This window comes from Diadema antillarum, unplaced genomic scaffold, assembly GCF_040938485.1.
Source record: "Diadema antillarum isolate AM-2024a unplaced genomic scaffold, OU_Dant_1.0 seq00000563_RagTag, whole genome shotgun sequence".
NCBI lineage: Eukaryota > Metazoa > Echinodermata > Echinoidea > Diadematoida > Diadematidae > Diadema > Diadema antillarum.
In genome coordinates, this window is record NW_027271502.1 from 2111757 (window position 1) to 2131746 (window position 19990).

General features: G+C 39.8%; 1 protein-coding gene across 1 annotated transcript in view; it reads left to right on the plus strand.

The window, feature by feature from the left end:
• The first annotated feature begins 1744 nt into the window (after positions 1 to 1744).
• The window catches only part of LOC139735065 (uncharacterized), a 45859-nt gene continuing 27613 nt past the window's right edge, over positions 1745 to 19990 (plus strand). Inside the window, exons 1-8 of the mRNA XM_071645839.1 lie at positions 1745 to 1964; positions 9128 to 9308; positions 13380 to 13510; positions 15415 to 15515; positions 16857 to 16951; positions 17531 to 17727; positions 18905 to 18983; positions 19783 to 19972. Of these exons, the coding sequence (XP_071501940.1) occupies positions 1762 to 1964; positions 9128 to 9308; positions 13380 to 13510; positions 15415 to 15515; positions 16857 to 16951; positions 17531 to 17727; positions 18905 to 18983; positions 19783 to 19972 (1177 nt within the window). The 5' untranslated portion in view covers positions 1745 to 1761. The remainder of the gene's footprint in view (positions 1965 to 9127; positions 9309 to 13379; positions 13511 to 15414; positions 15516 to 16856; positions 16952 to 17530; positions 17728 to 18904; positions 18984 to 19782; positions 19973 to 19990) is intronic.

A 19990-nucleotide genomic window follows, 5' to 3' on the forward strand; every position in this document is an offset into this window, starting at 1 on the left:
AAATTGTCAATTATTTTGGGATGTCGCACAGGAGCTCAACCTCATTTGCCCTGTAATATAAAGTAAGATTTTTCATTTCCCCATCAAGTAAATTTTCAGTCACATGTCTAAAATACAAAAATTGAAGGCCTAAATACATTTCTACAAAACCCTTGCATTAAAGGAAAAAAACAATATTTACATGTATATGATTACATCATTTGTATACATACATGTGAAGAGTTTGTTTGCAAAAACCGATAAGTCCATAATTGCCAAATGGAGATATTTGCGATTAAAGGTCAAGAAAAATAAAGAGAATAATAGGAAATTTTTTGCTTCTTTTGACCATAACTTAAAAATATACCTTTATATGAAGTGATCAATATATCATTTAAAAGGTATTATTTTGTACTTTATGACAAAGATCGTACTTCAAAATCTTCAAAAATGGACTTCTCGGTTTTTGCAAACAAACCCTTCATGTGTATTACAAACATAATATAATCATACATTTTAGATGTATTTTATATATATGTATATGAAGAGTTTGTTCGCAAAAACCGATAAGTCCATATTTGCCAAATGGATATATGTGCTATTAAAGGTCAAGAAAAATAAAGAGAATGATCAGAAAAATTTTGCTTCTTTTGACCATAACTTCAAAAATGTACCTTTATATGTAGTTACCAATATATCATTTAAAAGGTATCAGTTTGTACTTTATGACAGAGACCGTACTTCAAAATGTTAAAAAATGGACTTATCGGTTTTTGCGAACAAACTCTTCACATACAGAAATGGGGAATGGGAAACTGCAATAGCGCAGCTGTACAACATCTGTATCAAGTTTTTTATTTACTTCCAAAGAAAAATTATATGCCTTCTTTGCCTAGATATAATTTTAATGTGTTAGGAATGTGAAGTAATCTTCACAATTAAAGAGTTTGTTCGCAAAAACCGATAAGTCCATATTTGCCAAATGGAGATATTTGTGATTAAAGGTCAAGAAAAATAAAGAGAATAATAAGAAAATTCGTGCTTCTTTTGACCATAATGTCAAAAATGTACCTTGACATGTAGTGACTAATATATCATTTAAAAGGTATTATTTTGTACTTTATGACAGAGACCGTACTTCAAAATCTTTACAAACGGATTTATCGGTTTTTGCCAACAAACTCTTCAATTATTGGTTTTGTATCAAGATCAAGAAGAAAGTAGCAAGAAGTCCTTCTAATTGGTAGTACATTTATATTCGAGTGTATCAAAAATCTTTAAATCAAACAGCAATGACGCAGAATGTACCGATGGTTCGACCCTGGAATGATATCGCTCGAATAGCTCTTTCAAGAATAGAGACGATCGAGATGCAGCGTGCTAGTATTAGTTTCTGGCAGGTTGCTCCCACCCAAAATCAAAGATTTTCTAACAAATTTCTGCCCACATTGCTACTCTGAAGAGCGCCATCTCTTGACGGCTTGTAAACTCTCGTGTGCACACAGGTGCACACAGCGTAGTGTGCACACAGCGTAGTATGGACAAAACAACGTATGAAACAGCGAGCCTGCTTGCGAAATGCATGCACGTTACAGGTGTGTACAGTAATGTGGGCGGTTCAACGACAACGCGTTGTGTAGGGAAGCCACTGGCCTAGCAACATCACCTGCGACGATGCTAGAATGGTGTACGTGGGAACGAACGAGAAATTGACTCAGATTCTGCGTTTTTCGCAGCGTGTTTATGAAACAATGTGACTCTTCACATGTGTAATCGTCGAAAATGACATTGAACTGGCGGCAGCGGGACTATTTCGAGTCCCTTCTTGCCCAACCGGAAGAGAATGAGGCTCATGTAGCTCTCGAGTTGCTTGTGGACGACATCCATAAGGACAAGGCCAAGACCATAGCAGCCTTCCTAGACCACTATGGGTCGGAGGATTTCCTGTGGGGGATTGTACGGCTTCTCGCTGCTGACAATTCCAGGTAAACGGCCTCCCGACCATCTTCTATAGTTATCAGTAAAATTGTGTTAACAGTACACTAACAGTAAAATAAGAATACTTGAATGACTGCTTATAATGCTGAGACCTGACCTGGATCTGATGAGAATCTACACTTGAATCTGACTGGAGTAACGTTAGACCGGTATCAGTCAATTATTATACAAGTTATACAACACCTAAAAAGATGTTCTACTTGCCTACTATTAGGCCTACTAAACTCTAACGTTAGTATCCAATTGGTTGATTGCCCATCATGTGACCATTGAATTGAAGCTGTGGCTGTCAGCCATGCAATTTTGTTTAAAGCAAAAATGAAAAGTGCATGGCTGGCCTGGGACCTCACCGATTTTCGTTGACTCCCAATGTTTTCACAAACTCAAGATTGACTGTGAAGTTTTTGTTCCAATTGCATGGTTGTGATTTCATCTTGCCAATAATTAAACCAACATTTGCCTCGTGCACTCAACAATTTACAACAAGCGTGCTTAAAAGTGCACAGATTTATGATGAAGTCTAACTTATGCGTACTACTACTGGTAGGGTGGTGTGGTAGTCACTCGATTGTCACTCAATTTTGTAAATAAGTTAAAACTGAACGATTTCACGTACACACAGCTGACTGTGTGTCTGTGGCTGTCCTTGCAGCTACTCATTCATAAAAAAAGAAAAAAAAATGGTTGCCATTTCTGTGCTAATGTAAATTCAAGAATCTGTGTGGACCACATCTGTTGACGTCCGATGGACCAAGGTGTTGTATCATTCAACTCGGCTTTGCCTTGTTGAAGAGAGTGCTTTAAGTTCTATCTTTCACCTCAGGATGCGAAATTTTATACCATCGCACTTGTGACCATTCACTATAAATATCTTAAATAGCGTACACATTTCAATGCACTGTTTCTGCTGACTGGAGCTACTCCTGGTTTTCAATTTAAAATACAGCAGGTGGGCAGCAAATGAATCAGGCCCCTCATAAATCTCCATGCTACCAGCTACATTGTAATAATGCTAGTTCTTAACCTGTTGAGGACGGGCTGATTTTGCTATAAGACGCATTTCCCATAAACACTTGCTCGAGTATTCTCAGGACTCGTCCTCAACGGGTTAAGATTGAATTGGCATTATTGACATTTTAAATACTCATTTTTGGTGAAGGGTGTTCATGTTAAACTGGTGAAAGACAGAACAAAAATCCTTGTATGGGGCAGGGTCCCTATTTCTGACAGGGGAACTTTCATTCATCAACTAAACAGCAAGTGTGAACATCATGTGTGCTAAAGTCCCACTTTAGAATACAGGCAGGAGACTTTACTTGCAAGTGTTCTTTATGGGAAGTGACAACTGATTAGACCTTTTTTTATCACCAGTAAGCAATGAATGAAATGACCCCTGTCGCAAAAAGGCACCCTGTTAGTACCGCTGTACAAAGCCTGCCGCAAACAACGTTGTTTACTCTAGTCATGTATGGGATAGTTGTAAGCCATCCAAAATTAGACCATTGATCTGATACATATAATGCCGTCCAAATCGACTGCTGGCTACAGTATGTGTGCTTGCGGTCAAATATTGGCATGCGAGGTTGAATTAAGTACGGGTACCATACGCTAAGAGTTCACTGTACAAATTGTACATGCAAGCATCTAAACTTACAACGGGTAACATTTTACAGCACAGTACAACCACTGAGATATATGTGTACTGTCTCTTTTAATAATGAATACACACATGACAACTGGAACTTTCCATACACACTAGATCTAGACGTAGTCCATACCTGGTATTCATGATATTGCTGCACTGTATCCATAGTCAGTTTTCGATTAAATAAACTAGATATTATTCCTATCTGTGATTACAATTTGTATAATATCATGGCTGTATCACATTCCATCCTACACAGTTCTAAGCAAACCAACTAGACTTTGTTTATGTTCATCCAGACACAACACACAGGTACTGTACATGAAAGCTGGCTACCGAGTATCACTTTTGTCACACATCGATCTGTTACATGCTCCCTAATACCAGCTGATACTACATGTACTGTACATGTTTGTAAGGTCTATACTCCAGTAGTCCATGGTTCAATTTACAGAGTTCTGACATGCTAACACCACCAGGACCAATCCCAGTTTGTTTAATCCCACAGTGTGAATGGATTTTGATCTTGTCAGAGACTGACCATGCTACATGTAGATTAAAGAGTACCTTAGTGAAATGAGCCCTCTTTGATGCCTTTTGTCTTCTTTTCATAGTCAAACACCTTTTATTCTGTACTGAGTGGCTTAATCATTCTTTTTCTGTCAGATCCAGGGCTCTTGCATGATTCAAGTTTTCCTCTATTGATGATGCTCATCAAAGCACCATTGTCTAATTTGTCTTTGCCCTTTCACTTGTTGATTTTAAGCCACTTGAGGTTTTAGCTAGATGGCTTTTGTTCCTTGTCCACTTAATACTATTTCTTGCAGAGCCCATCTTTCACATTCAGAACCTCACCTAGTGTACCCTTGGGGACTGGTGATTTCCAGCTAATTGGTCATTTGTCCAAACTGAATGACCCTCAGACAAATCATCAAGTGGAGTGTCATGTGTCAGAATGGAGCAAGTAGGATGGTGAACATGAAAAGTGAAGTAATGACAGGTGTCAGTAGACTCTGCTAGATCTTTGAAGTTGCCTACAAAGTTCAGTGTCCTTTATATCCACAATGAACATATGTAGAGAACCAGAGGGGCATTTCATGAAGCATTTTGTCAGATATTTTGTCTGACAAACTGTTTGTTACTGAAATCCTTGCATCTTAATTGGCTGAGAGCAAATTTGTCTGACAAATTTGTCAGACAGAACGCTTCATGAAATGCCCCCCCAGGGGCAGTATTCTGAAATCCTTCATCTGTAGGAAGAAATTTCTTCCTAAGTCAGGATTTTTTCCTAAGTGGTATTCTGAAAATCTTCCTTTAGAAGTTTCTTCCTTTAGAAGTCTGTTCCTAATTTTTTCCCCTAAAGTAAGGAAGAAACTTGGGAAGGGGACGGGAAGTTATGCAAATTTTTGACTTTAGGAAGAAGTTGGTATTCTAGAATGCACTTAGGAAAGAATTTTAGGAAGATATTTAGGAAAGCTCCACCGCTATCCTAAGTACATTGTTAAGAATAGCAAGCTGCAAACATCTTGATAGGCGCGCTTGTCATTCACTGCACGCACATGTACTTTGATGTGCGAAATGACTGTGAGAAAGGGGACATGCCGCACACATGTGTATTTGACCCTACGTCATAGTATGCGATTGTCATTGGTTGGTTCCTTATGATGCGGCATTTTGTATTGGCTTGAGAAAGGATGTGGGCAGAAGATAAGGATGGCCTAATTTGCATTAAGAAGTTCCCAGGAAGAAATTTCAGAATAGGGCACTTCCAAGGTACGTAGAAGGGTACATTTCAGGGATGTTGCTTTATTTTCTGTTTCCAATGTACATTACCCAAAAATACAATATGATCTTTGAGAACACTTTAATGAGAGATTACAACTTTGCCCTAAAATTGCTTCAAACAAGTGAAATGTTGGAATTTATGCCAAAAAGAAAATTTTGGGGTGAACTTACATTACGCTGGACTGACATCTTTGTACTGACAGACGAATGGCAAATGATAAGTGATCATTGGAAATTTGTTGTCTTGCAACTAATAATAAATGGCTTTATATTGAATAGAAAAGATAACAGCCTTCAAAATGTATTGAACACTGTGTTTTATACCATTTGTAGACTTGTGGTGAATGTATATATTACGTGGACTGACAAAAATGTGACAGTTTTGTCAAGGGATTGTAATGGCACCAAATACTTGTGCTGAAGCCTTTTTAAAAATATTTTTTTTTCTTGTCAGCCAATGAAACCCAGAAGTGGTCCACTTTTTCTAATTCTGAACCCCCCCCCCCCCCCCCAACTATGAATTCTAGTTTACGGGCCTGGATAATATGGCATTGTTTTGTTGTTGTCTTTTACAATTAATATTTCAATGTGTAGTGCCATGATACTCAGTTTTTGTTAGTGTTCAATGAGTTACATATTTGGGGAGTGGATGGAACTGCTATTTGATCTATACGCCTATTGTCATTCTGTAGCAGCAGAGACAAGCTTCTGCAATGGGCTGAAACATGACAAAAGTTAAGCCACTGATCATTGTTAGAAGTGCTTTGAATCACACTGGGTTGGCCTGACTCCTGTATGCATGACAAAAAGCATTCAATTTTGAATAAAGCACTCAGAAGTCTTGTTTGTTTCCAGTGATCGTGTTGCCCCACCTCTTTGTTGGCCTTATCTTCTAAAGGCTTATTGAGTGTGCATTTTCCTGTGGGAGAAAGTGTCGGCAATACCCAGTAAACTTCTCGTCACATTATTTATAGAATGGGATAGCAACACTGCACAGTGGCACTCTTCCGACAATCCCTGTCGGACCAGTAAGTTTTTCAGGAATTGACCAGTATAAAAGAAAAAAAAATAAACAAACACACAAAAACCTCCCGGGGTTCCTACTGGTCCAACAGAAAGGTCTGACCAGTAGAAAAAAAATACAATGTAGGTTAGTGTGCAGCCATGAGAATAACATGCATGGACTTTGTAATTACTGCGCAGTTGGAAGATCTTCCAAAACCCCACTACCAGGTTGATAATTAAAAAAAAAAAGATCTTTGATGATACAGAAACTACTGTTAATCCCATCCCTTTCTCCTTCCCAAATGTTATGCTAAATCCGAGATCATGCCAAGTTTAAAAAAAAAAAAAAAATTATGAGCGAGATTTTCATAACTTGGCATCCCGGCGTACGCGCAAGCGAGGGAACAAAGCGACCGAATGAGGGGAGGGTGTTGGAGGGGGATGTCCCTCCTCCCACGGTAAGGAGCTTTTTCATTTTTTTAGCTCTTAATGAGTGCAATCTGGTTCATACTTAAGTGACTATTTTTTACCTATTTTGAAAGATAAAAGGGAATACCTTCAATTGCAAATTCAGAGATCAGTGGTCCTGATGCATGAGAAAAATGGGTGCCATGTGTGAGATCGTGAGACGGACCCTAAATGCGTGGGTCTCACGCAGAATGCGTGAGACTTGGTAGCTCTGCTATTCCAATTCAATTACAAATTAGATACGAGAATCATTTCTTTGCAAAGAACATGTCATACACTGAATGATCCTCTCACTTTGAATTTATTCTGGAAAAAGAAACCTGTGGTATTTATGACCATGTTGGCGATTTGTATTAAGATGACATTGCTCAACTCTGTAATTCACAGTCTGTCAGCATTTCCACTTTTCTTGAATTTATTTTGCTATAAAGTTATTGAAATTCATTTGCTGATCCTTAATATTTGGACTGTTTGGATGTAAAGTTTTTGACTGTGATAGAAAAAATTCCATCAAGGGACCTTCGTGAAGCATCAAGTGAGCATATGACATCAATATGTTGTTGTTTTTGTGTTTCCAAACATTTTGCCTGGGCAGATTGACTATTGAAGATCCTCTCTTGATAATATTAGTTGGCCAGGATTCTGTAAGACTATCTGCAAGGTTTACCAGCCACTGGCTGAGCAGACTGGTGCTAATTTCAGCCCCCTTCTATTGTTACAGGGACTTTCCACCTCTACATGGCCCTTTCTTTGTTTTCTTTGTAGTGCACTATGATTTCTGCATGTAAAGAAAACTGTATGGATTATGTGAGGTTTGTTATTTGTTGCTCCATTTTCTCATATTGATTCTGTCATAGTACAGTGTACAATTGCATGTCTTTGCAAAGAAGAGTGACATAATTCAGTGGGTTCTAGATTTGTCGAAGTAGTTTTTATGCTCCATTGTTTCAATGCATAGTGTGTTCTACATTGTGCATAATCTCTGATTTGGAAACAATTAAGGTTTCACTTGTCTGTGCCAAGTTTCCTGCTAACCAGTCATTAGGACTCTTTACTGCAGCCTATTTGTAAACAGCAAGTCGTTTAGAACCTATTTATAACAGTGATGGATCCATCTTTTCTCTGCCATCTCCGCTCAGTGCTGATCAATCCCTTGTCATTCAATCCCAGCAAAAGTTCCTTTCATTGCCCTGTGTTCCCTTGAATAATTCTGCGCACAATGCAGGGTCCTGACAGGGATGGCCACAATGCCCTGAGTATTGATCCCTGACGGTGTCTGAATGGAAGAACTTTCTCCTTGCTGTGTGGAGAGAATAGACTCTGGTTCAATGTAAAATACAATGGAGAAACTATTCCACGAATGGGTGTTGGTTGTCGTAGGATTGTGGTATCTACACAGCAGGAAAACAAAGTCAGCCTGCATCAATTACCTAGGGCTTCAGCGATGACTTGGATTCTAGCAAAGGAACATATCACATGTCAGTGACCTATACAATAGGATTGATACAAAAGTCTTGGCTAGAATGATTTTGCTATTTAAGAACCCTCGTCTGAATGTAGGCCTACATATCGTGCATTTTGCCTGTGTGTTATGGACAAGTGAAAACAACAAATCTCTTAGAGGCCTGGAGATCCATATCTCTTGTGTTTGTACACATCGTTTTATGTGCACATCAAAATATCAAAAGGAGTGATTTTTCTTTTTTTAAGGTTCTGTTTTGTTTTGTTTTGCTCAGTTTTATTCAAGGATATTAAAGTACCTGTTTTGTCAGGCTTGAAAGACAGAGATTGCAATATCATATTTTAACACCCCCTCAAAAAAAAAAAAGCCCTTTCCACTGTTTTACCGTCATCTTAATTGTCAGTCTGATGAAGCTAATCCATGAAGAACTTTGATCTGACTTTCGATAATTTTTCATGAAAAGCAAAAAAAATGTCAATGGGTATATTAAAGAGTTATCGGTTATATGCGGCCGATATGATTAATTGTCAGTGTTATCAATGATATACTGGTAGCAGCAGCTGCTCTCCTTGCAAATGAACGTGAAGAATGATAATTGTTAACAACAGTAGCCGCCACAATACAGTTTTGTAGATCTATGTCATGCCATGGCTTCACACACCCTGAGTAATTGGTTTTCGATGTCTATTTCTACTGCTGCAACAATTCTTGATACTAAACTTCAACTGTTGAATATTCAGTAAGTAAATACTCGTACCTCTGTGTGTCCACTTTTCCCCCCTCAGGGTCGCCGGCAATGCCGCCTACATCTTTGGCACGCTGGCTGAGGATGACGTTGGGCAGGTACGGGTGATGTCTCTGATCAACGGCCCGTCGCCGCACGCCATCCTGGCTAACCTCTTCAAGATGCTGGATTACAACGACACGGAGTGCGTCATGAATGCCGCGGGGACCATGGGAACGCTGGTAAGATCATGAGAGCTACGGACTGTTTATAGGTTTAACGTTAATTGGTATATTATGGACAAGTTATGTATACGTTCTTTTGGTAAAATGTAAACTGTTGGGTGTCATTTAAGATTTATGCCTGTGCTTAGAAAAAAATACCTCATAAAAGAATTAAGATATGCTTGAGAGTTTCAGTTTCTATTAACATGCAAGGTTCAGACCAAAATTTATGACCCAAGCCTCTGTCACTAAAAATAGTTGACATTATACCACAATCTCATGCTATTTTTTTTTTTTTTCCGGATCAATGAGCTTAGAAACATCAGTATTAAGCGCTATTTAAATGTTATTCATTACACTGGGCAACAATTTTTAACTTTTTGAATGTTGTCTTGATTTCTACAACTGATTTAGGGTATTTTTGTAGTGCTGAATCAGGAAATGGCATCCGTTTCTCTCCATCAGGTCAAGTTTTTGTGTTAACCCTTTGAATACTCAATTCTGTAGTTCCCATAGACTTTGTACAGGGACCACTCGGTTCAAGTGGCCAACAGGCTAAGATGATTTGAAAAAAAAAAAATTAGATCTTGTGACAAAATCGATTACATTTTTGTGGTATTATCAGCTGATTTTTGTCACATATATCACGCTAAATATATCTTTAAGAGAAAAAAATGTTTTTCCAGCGACATATATTGATTACCTGATCTTAGAAACATCAATTGCTCTAAACTGAATGGTGGGCATTGATAAAGGTAAGTACACGTAAATTGCATGTTGCTTCACCATTGTTCAAACGTCAGGGCTTGAACTTCCGTTTCTTCGAACTCCTGGAATGCTCAGCATCAGGGAGGTCTCTCTTCAGAGTCCAACAGTAGTCAGCCATCATGACTGCGTCCCAGCGACCCTGATACCTGGTCTCCATCTCTTTCATGTCCTGATGGAATCTTTCCCCCTGCTCGTCACTCATTGAACCCAGGTTCTCAGGAAACCGGTCCATATGTGAAAATAGGTAGTGCATCTTGATGCTCATGTTGCAGCCAAGGTTTCTGAAAGCAGTCAGCATGTTGTTGACAAGTTCTGTGTAGTTTCTGGCTTTAATGTTGCCAAGAAAGTTCTTCACTACCAGAACAAATGCTTTCCATGCTTCCAGTTCCACTTCATTCATTGAGTTTTCGAACTCTGGATCTCTGATGAGCTGACGAATCTGAGGACCATCAAAGATGCCAGCTTTCTTTTTCTCCATGGACAATCCTGGAAAAGCCTGGCACAAGTAAGTGAAGCAGTCACCATCCTTGTCCAGAGCCTTGGTGAACTGCTTGATTAAGCCGAGCTTGATGTGCAGCGGTGGGAAGAGTATTCTGTCTCGGTCCACCAGAGGGTCGTTGATGACATTCCTTTCTTTGCAAGGCACCAATTCCTCTCGTACAGGCCAGTCCTTCTTAGTGTAATGCTGAGCACGATCCCTACTATCCCACATGCACAGAAAACATGGGTACTTGGTGAAGCCACTCTGTTGTCCCAACAGAAAGTTCACCATCTTCAGGTCAACACAAATAAACCACTTATGCTGATCATAACCAATTTTCTCCAGCACATACTTCACCGCTTCATACTTCTCCTTCAGTGTAGTTGAGTGAGCGATGGGTACAGAGGCAAACTGGTTGCCGTTGTGTAGCAAAACACATTTCAGTGATCGGTTGCTGCTGTCAATGAAGAGTCTCCAATCTTTGGGTTCGTACTGTGACACTCCAAGCTTAAGTAGAAGCTGCGCAATATCTACACAGTACACCAAGTCATTCTCTTCAGAGAAAAAACGGAGGTACTCTTGATGCCTGTTGCGGAAGAAGCTGATGCGAGCACTGTCAGAGAGGAGGTTTTTTTCCTTCAATCTGGATGCCAACAGTTCGGCAGAGTCCTTTGACAAGCTGAGGTCGCGAACTAGATCATTCAATTCCTTTTGGGAAAATGGATGTGGAGCATCATCTTCAAAAACCACTTCTTGTTCTTCTGCCTCATGTCCTTCAACACTGGAGGCATCTTCGTCACTAATGTCAGGAAGTTCTCTGAAGATGGGTACTGGAATTTCATCACAATGAGCTACAGGACGACGTGCTGATTGAAGATCAGGATACTTGAGGCTGCTCCGATTCTTTCTGTTAATCCCAGTTACATCAATAGCGCAGAAGTAACAGTCAGTGACATGGTTTGTCGGCTCCCTCCAAACCATGGGAATTCCAAAGTTCAGACTCCTCTTGCCATTGGTCCACCCACGCAGAGTCTCGGTGCATGCCTTGCACACCATGTGTGGTGCCCAAGCTTTATCCTGGTCACCAAGCTTAGTACCAAAATAAGCATGGTAAGCACGCCTTATGAAACTTGTGACTGGCTTCCTATTAGGAGCAATGGTGTATTCTCCACATATGTAGCAGAACACGTCGGGCTTATTTCTGCACGATCTTCTGGTTAAAGCCATCTCATTCACCTGCATCAACTTTATGCCTTGCTGCACTAATTTTTGGAAGATTTCAAGGTTTTTATGACTACAAACTGATCCCTTTGCGACATAATCACCCAGAACTATCGGACCCGAATACTTTTTGTCATTAAAATAAACATTTCCAATCAAAACTATTAATCAAAATGGCATTTTACCCCCACTGACCTTTTCTAAAATGCTCCACACATGTGTTAATGTGAACAAAAACGTAAAAAACGACATGTGGCCGTAGCTCAAAAACTTGACCTGATTGAGCAAAACCAATGTGATTTTTGGATTCAGCGCATCAGGTTTACCCTAAATCAGCTGAAAAAACGCAGACAACAAATTTGTTGTTGACCAGTGTTATCATTATCATTATTTATATTGCAAAGATACATGTTGGCAACAATCCATACCCTCCTTGTTGCTGTTGCGATGTTGGTTTTGTTATTGAATAACCCGTCTCATTTAGTTCGAATATTAGACACCTTGAGATTATACTTTTATGGACTACAGTACAAATCTATGTACAGTCTCTTGGTAAAATGGAAACTGTTGGGTGTCATTTAAGGTTTACGCCCATGCTTGAAAAAAAGGAAGATGTGCTGGAAAGATCAGTTTCTATGAACATGCAAGGTTCAGACCAAGATTTATGACCAAGTCTCTCCCGCTGAAATAGTCGACATTATACCATCTGTATGCTACACGTTGTATTGCAAAGATACATTATGCAGCCATCTGTTGTGTACATGTACATATCCTTGTTGCTATTCTGATGTTGGTTTTGTTTTTTAGTGACTGTCTCATTTACTTTGAATATTTGACACCTTGAGACTATAGACCCCGTTTACAGTTGGAGGCTCGGCCGCGGCCGAGCCCGCCTTCATTTCAGTGTAAACGCGCAAAAGGCCAAATGCGGGGCCAATTTTAGTCAGGCTTCCAAACCCTCTGCCTGTACTATTTCGTTGTTCAGGATATTAACCCCCTCAACGTCGAAAACTAGTATAGTTTAAGGTGGTTTTGTCCTGCAATGGATTTTTTCTTCGGCAAAGGCCTTTGTCCGAACGGCAACTTCGTCGCCACGGAATCCAGTTGGCAAAGGGTCTGAAAACCAAACTATACCAAATTGCCTTTGTTTACAAGCAGAGCGCCACTAGGACAAAATATTGAAAGGTTTGAATTAAAAGCGCGGCCGAGCCAGGCAGTGTAAACGGACAAAATTGCGGGGCTCTGCCCCGCAATTGAGGCTGGGCTCGGCCCAGCCCCGCACTGTAAACGGGGTCATAGTCTTCAGCAAGTCTTAATAAAGCATTACTTTCGTTGCTGAGTTTTCGAATGTTGGTATTCTAAAAGTACATTCATGACATAGATTGGCATTCAGGGAAAAAAAAATCAAAAAGATAGCTGCTTTTCTCTCATGCGAACATTGGTTATAGTGCAGCGTCAACCGTAATCTAATCAGCACTCAGAATACGTGAGAGAAAAGAATGCCTACGAAGAAGACAGTATGCATTAGTCATGTGTGCACCTGATCAGTTGTGTGGTTTTATTTGTTCTGTCTGTATATTGAATTCATAATATGTGTTTGACTGGTATCCTATCTTCAGGCTGAGAGCAAAGATGGAAGAGAATGGATGCTGAGGGAATCCTGCCTGGACCCACTGCTGAGAAAGGTCACCACTCTCCTCTCCTCCACCAACATGTGGACGGCCAGCAATGCCGCCCTGGTCCTGGCCAGGTGAGTCAGGGTGTGGTGATAGATCAGGCATAAGTACTGTAAAACGAGGAATGTTCGCATGCAATTTAATTTCGCAAATTTTGTGAGCGACCAAGATTCGCGAAAATAAAATGCACGTGAAAGTTCTTGTCTACACTATATGCATTGAATGCCAGTGGCAATTTGCGAAAATTTCATGCCACAAAGAAGGCCGTCGGCTCCAATTCGCGGAAATTTCATGCCGCGAACATATCATGTTTTACAGTATATCGAGGCAGGTGGGGGGATGATAGGCTCTTTCATACACACTAAAAAAGTGTGCGTCGAATCACGAATCAAATCATATTATTGGTACTTACACATCGTTACACAGGCAAGAAAAAAGTCACAGTTTATAAAATCGCATCAGTTCACAAAGAGGATTCGTGACTCAAATCGTATCATATAGGTTTAAGCAAGGCCAAACATGTGTGAGTCTCAAAGTATGACCTGTTCCCAAATCATTTGCTACTATCGGTATTCATTTAAAAAAAACACCACTATTTCAGAAATGTCACACTTTTTAGTGGTGTGTGAATCACAACTGGAATCTCACTAGTATTTACAATTATTATAAATCACGACCCAAATAATCATGACTATTGGTATCTGAGTGATTGGGCATAGTGATAACAGATGTTAGGTGATTGGTAGCATTGGAATTGAATGTTCTACTCTGCATTATCTGCAAAGCTCCAAGTCTCTCTGAATCTGCAAAGGTCTCCCTGAGAAATTCTCTCTTAATGTCCTGACCACAGAATAGAAAGTTTCTCTGATTTGGAAATAATTTTTTGCTGTGGCGATGCAGCTAAGAATAGATCTGTGATTGCTCTTTGGAATCTCAATCATTTGAAGTGTGAATGTTGGCATCTCTGTGACTAGGAGAGATGTAGTTCATTTGAGTGAAGTGAATCCTGTTTTTCCAGTGTGTATTGTCAGTAGGTACAAGCTACAGTATGATGAGAGAAAGCATGACACAGACAAAGAGACAAATAGAAAAAGAGGAAGAGATTGAGAAAACTGTGAATACTCTTTTTCAGGGCTTTCAATATTCATGCATTATCTGGAAGTGCAGCCTTGACGAATCTTTTGCAATTTAAGATAATTGTTGCTATTTCAGGCTATGCTCAAGCCAGAGAGAATCAATCATAGACCAGAGCTGTGCTTGTCAAACATAAAGATTATCTTTGTGATATGATTTTAAACATACAATTAAAAAAAAAATAAATGAAATAAGAAACATCTTATGTATGCAAGCATCTTAACTCTGTGATGGTTTGCAGCATTTGGCATCAGGAATTTAGCCTGCACCTGCACACTCCATAGACTTATGCGAGCACTGCAAAATAAATAAATTATGTGCTCAAAAGAAAGGCGTAAAACATGAAAGCACAGCAGAAGAAGAAGAAAAAATCATAATGTTAAATTTTGCGTGGCCTCTTGCATGACATGCACCAGATGAGGCATCACATCTAAATTTACTATGCCCCCCCCCCCCCCGAATGCTTTGCAATTTAGGGCATTATTTATCTTTAACCCTGTTTTTCATGATACCAGATGGTGCTTTGTCAGCTGCCATGGAGGTGTTTGCACTCTCTGAAGCATATCAGTGCAATGTCTTGCCATTGAATGTACTACTTCCTTGTTATGCTCTGTGGTGTCGCGTTACCAGCTATGGAATTGTTATGCGGGGATTGCTCTAGCGCACCCGTAGCAACACAACGCTAATAGAGAGGACTACTTCCCTTTGCTCTGCTGAATGTATCAGGCATCGAAGTCGACATACTTTTTGTATAATAGTCTTGTATTGTGAGCAGTGACGAAGTGATAGATTTGTAGCTTTCTGTTCTGACACACATTTTTACCCCCTCCCGTCTCGTCTCCAGGATATCAATCTCAGAGGAGGGATGCCAGCGACTCCTCGGCCACATCAATTCCCTCCAGATCCTCACCTGTCTCATCGACTCACTCGGCATGGACGAAGCAGGTATGGTGTTGTTTTCTACATCATCAGTCCACAGTTGAACTAAAGAAATGTGCTAGGGTTTTGTAGGGTTTCCCCATGGGAAGAGGGATGAATGCAGCCCTTATTGCTGCTGATTGACAAATTGGCCTACATCGAGGTAAATAAGCACTGAATTGATCACTGTTTTAGTAGTAGCCATGACAAAAGAAATCATACGCATACATACATTTGTACTTGAGCATTATTCAAACCTACAACCTCCTGATCTCAGGACAGGCATCTTATTCATTAGACCACCGAGCTTCCGCCTGACAGCCAGTGCTGGTTCTAAACCTTATCTCATGAAGTGGGTACTGCGTAATTATTCATATTCATGAAATTCTTCCCTTGAGCAGTAGTTCCCAGATCAGTGCGTGCGCTCCCTCTTCAGTTTTTGACATCTCATTTGTACGCAAGTTTATTGCAAGTGTGTACCCTAGTACCCCTGTAAAATCTCTTTGGTTGCAATAAAAACAACTTGACGGAAGAATTTCTGATTGTGAATGTGAATACAGCCCTTGTACTTGAGCATGTCGTCGCTGGGGTGACAAGACCTTGTATCTGAAATTTTGGTGAAAATGACTTTTTTGGATTAATGATCAGATAATCAGTTAAGTGACGTCCTGTCCAAATCCCAGCTGTCTTACCCCCAAAATGAAGCCACCATGGCATTTCAAAGAAAAGGCTTTCCCATTTGCTATAGTGCTTTGTCTGCCATGTTTTTTTGCTCTCCTGAACATTTGACATTTTGTAGATACGAGGTCTTGTCACCCCAGTGACGATGTACAAGATATAGGTTCACTACTGTAGTAACAGAAATGCTGGATGTCTCAGAAATATTTCAATGTTTAGACACAGGGAGCATCATTGATACAGCCTTAGCTGTAGGTGAGCCGACAAAATATGCCATTACAGTTGATTAATTGCTGTAATCATGTTTCCTCATCATCAAGCAGTGACAAGTACACAGTTGCAATGTGTGTCATAGCCCATAACAGCTGTATGCTATCCAGAGCATATCAGCTGACACTGAATATGTAAGGTATACTGCAATGTATTCATGCAGGGAAAATTGTGAAAGCCACCCTAATGTTGATGCAAGAAGCATGTTGCCATAGATACAATAGCCATGGCAACCTTTCGTATAGATTAGACTTGTAGTCAGATTACAGAAAAAAGAAAGAGATGTTAGATGCCATTATGTGCTCTGATTTACACAGAGATATGTAGAGATGTAGCCTGTTCAGATGACTGGGGTACATTCACACTTAGTACATTTAATGAGATGTTTTATGTATTCTTTGATATACTGTTTTCACACAGGGAGAGGTATGAACGCAGCCTTTGCCATAGGCCGGCTGTGTGACATAGAGTCAGGAAGGCACAGGCTTCTCAACCACAGGGACTCGGAGAAAATGGTGAGTGCAGACTCTTAGAATTTTAGAAGCGTCTTAGAATTTGAAAATCTAGAATAAATTGTATCCACTGCTCTCATGTAGGGTACACGAATAAATTGCTCTGCTTTATTGAAGTCGATGAGGGTGCAAGAGTAGTGTGTTTATATGCTGCACTATTGCTCCATTGTCCTTTAAGGACAATGGAGCAATAAACAATATTTTATTGAAAGTTCTGTGTATGAAATCACAACACATGGATCTTTGTCACAGAGAAAATGTTTTGTTGCCTCTGTCAAGAAGGGCTTTACTGTAATCAGTGATGGTTAATGATATCTTTCAAAGATTTTGACCATAGTCCTACTGATACATGCATGATTGGGAAACATTACCTACATATAAGCCAACATTGTACACATGCATTCATGTACACATATACTTACCTATCAAAAAACAACAACAACAACAACTGTGAAATGCATGATAAATGTATAGAGAGGAATGGAGCAAGAGAATGAGTGACAGGGAGAGGTGGATATGAATAGAAATGTACATTAGTGAGGAAACAAAATCGATCTTCTCCCATATCCCATCCCGTTGCAGCTTAACAGCCTGTGCTGCATGCTGGCCAGCAAGGATTCCGGCTGTGGCAAGAACGCCTGCTATGCCCTCAGCTGCCTGGCTAGCAGCGACCAGGGCCACAAGAGACTCCTTCTACACACCAACTCAGAGCTCATGCTTCACCTCTTGGCTCAGCAACTGGGCAACGGGGACGGTGAGACGGCCTGGTTCGCTGCCATGTGAGTCTTTCTTGCTGTGAAACCAGAAATATTTGCTGCATGAAACTTTAGCGTCTTGGAGCCGACGGCCTTTTGTAGCATAAAATTTTTAAAATTGGCGACTGGTATTAAATGCATTTTGTATACTGTATAAACTTTAGCATATCTTGGCCTCTCATGAAATTTGCAAAAGTTTAATGCCCACAAAAATGTCTGGCCTTACGGTAATGCTGGGTTATTCCCACTGTCGTGCAATCTGCTATGCATGCCACTATTGGTCATTAGTAGCTCATCGCAGAATTTCTGCATATGTCTATCACAATTACACCACAGCTGAAATCATGATCTGAATCACAAAGTAATCATGGTGATCATATCAGATCTTATCAGATCTTATTGCATTTTGAGGTCAGTCATGGCAATGATGTTGTTCATGGACAATTTTGGACTGTCCAAAACTTTTCTACAATTATCACGATTGCCATTATTAACCTCAAGATCTCAAAAGATCACCTTATTCACTTGCACACTCCATGAGCCAGACTACAAATTCAGCAGTGGCGCAGGTTGTGATAGACATAAAAAAAATAATAAATAAATCTACGATCAACTACTAATGGCCAGTCATGGAGTGCATAATGAGTCGCAAAATAGTGTGAACCCAGCATAAGCAGTACATACACTTGTACGACCTTTCAAAATATGATACTGATAATATAAATATGAGTTGGTAGACATATTTACAAAAGGTCAAATTTCTGAGGTTGATGACCTTCTTTCCATTCACTTCTCAGTGCTGCTTTCTCATACGATATAGCTTTTGCAAAGGAGCATACCATGGTAATGCTATTGAATGGGAAAGAAGAGTTTTGATGAGGGAAAAATGATTCCATGAACATATTGATGGTGAGCGACATTTGTACATTCCATTGTTCAAAAGTCTTTTGAGTAATGATCATCAGTGTTACCATACAACGTAACAAAGGACAAAAACAGAAGCAACACAAAGCAAAGCACACCATTGGTGGTAAGAGGCACTGTAGCACCCATATAATTTGGAACTTCTTACTATTTTGTCAGGATACATGACATTATGGCTATGTACATGTATGTATCCCAGACACTGCATTTCACATTTTGTGAATGTGTCCAAACTTGGAGTGATGAACCAATGATTGCCATTTATGTTGATTTGCAGGACTCTGAGAACTCTGGCAGGTAAACGACAAGGAGTGTTGAGGATGAGAAACCACACAGATGTAGTCCCGCTCCTGAAGGTTGGTATCAGAGGTTTCAGGGATCACTGTGTGAAAGACTCAGTTCTCAAAACTTTTTTTTGTCATATCAATGTACACTAAAGTCACAATTACTGCAATAGGAGCAGCCAGTTATCTGTCAGGCTATCTTGTTATTGCTAAACAAGTGTGATTGTGGAAGGAAAGCTTACCCACACACACAGTGGCTTAATCAGGTAATACCATGAAATTTAGCATTAGCTGATGAGTATTTTTTCTATAAACATCAATACCTCCGTAATATGGGGGACAGTTCAGCTGAGAGCAAATTTTACAAGTAATTTCCACACTGAAACTGTTATTTATGATTGCTCAATGCATGGTATGGAAAAAAAAAAATCCATGTGCTGTTATTACTTCTGTGTAAAATACATTCTGCACATTTTAAGTAACAATGCTGAAAGGTTCACGACTATTGTGTAGATTCCACTTCTTCGAACATCTGTCAGTTGTTGGAAATGTAGGTGATATTTTTCAAGTTATGTAGCATGATAAATATGGTTAGAAAACCAGCACAAGAATTCTGGCAGTAACTTGTGGAATAGGTGAATGTTTAGTATTAGGAATCAGAAACTGCTTTGCAACGGTTTATAGTTGGAATGTATTTGAACATTCATTTGATATGTTTGAGTTGATATACAGTGTCTGGATTTTCCATTTGAATTGATATGCTTCAATTTTATCTAAAGTGGCAATGCTATTCATGTAAGTCAGTGTTTTCTACTTTTGATAGTAAGCTGACATCATATCCATCTAATTCCCTCACCATCCTCTTTGATAGCAAACTTCCCTCAAGCCTGGCCTTAGCAGTGACCTCTTGGAAGAGGTAGACATGACCCTTGAACTCTTGAAGCACCTTGCCAGACCCGAGGCTCCGAGGTTGGAGGTCAAAGGTCCCCACGAGATCGAGGTCACTTGGCCAGTTATTGAACTGAAGAGTGGGCTTCCAGTGACGTACAGCCTCTACCGTGGTACGTATCAAGAGTCAC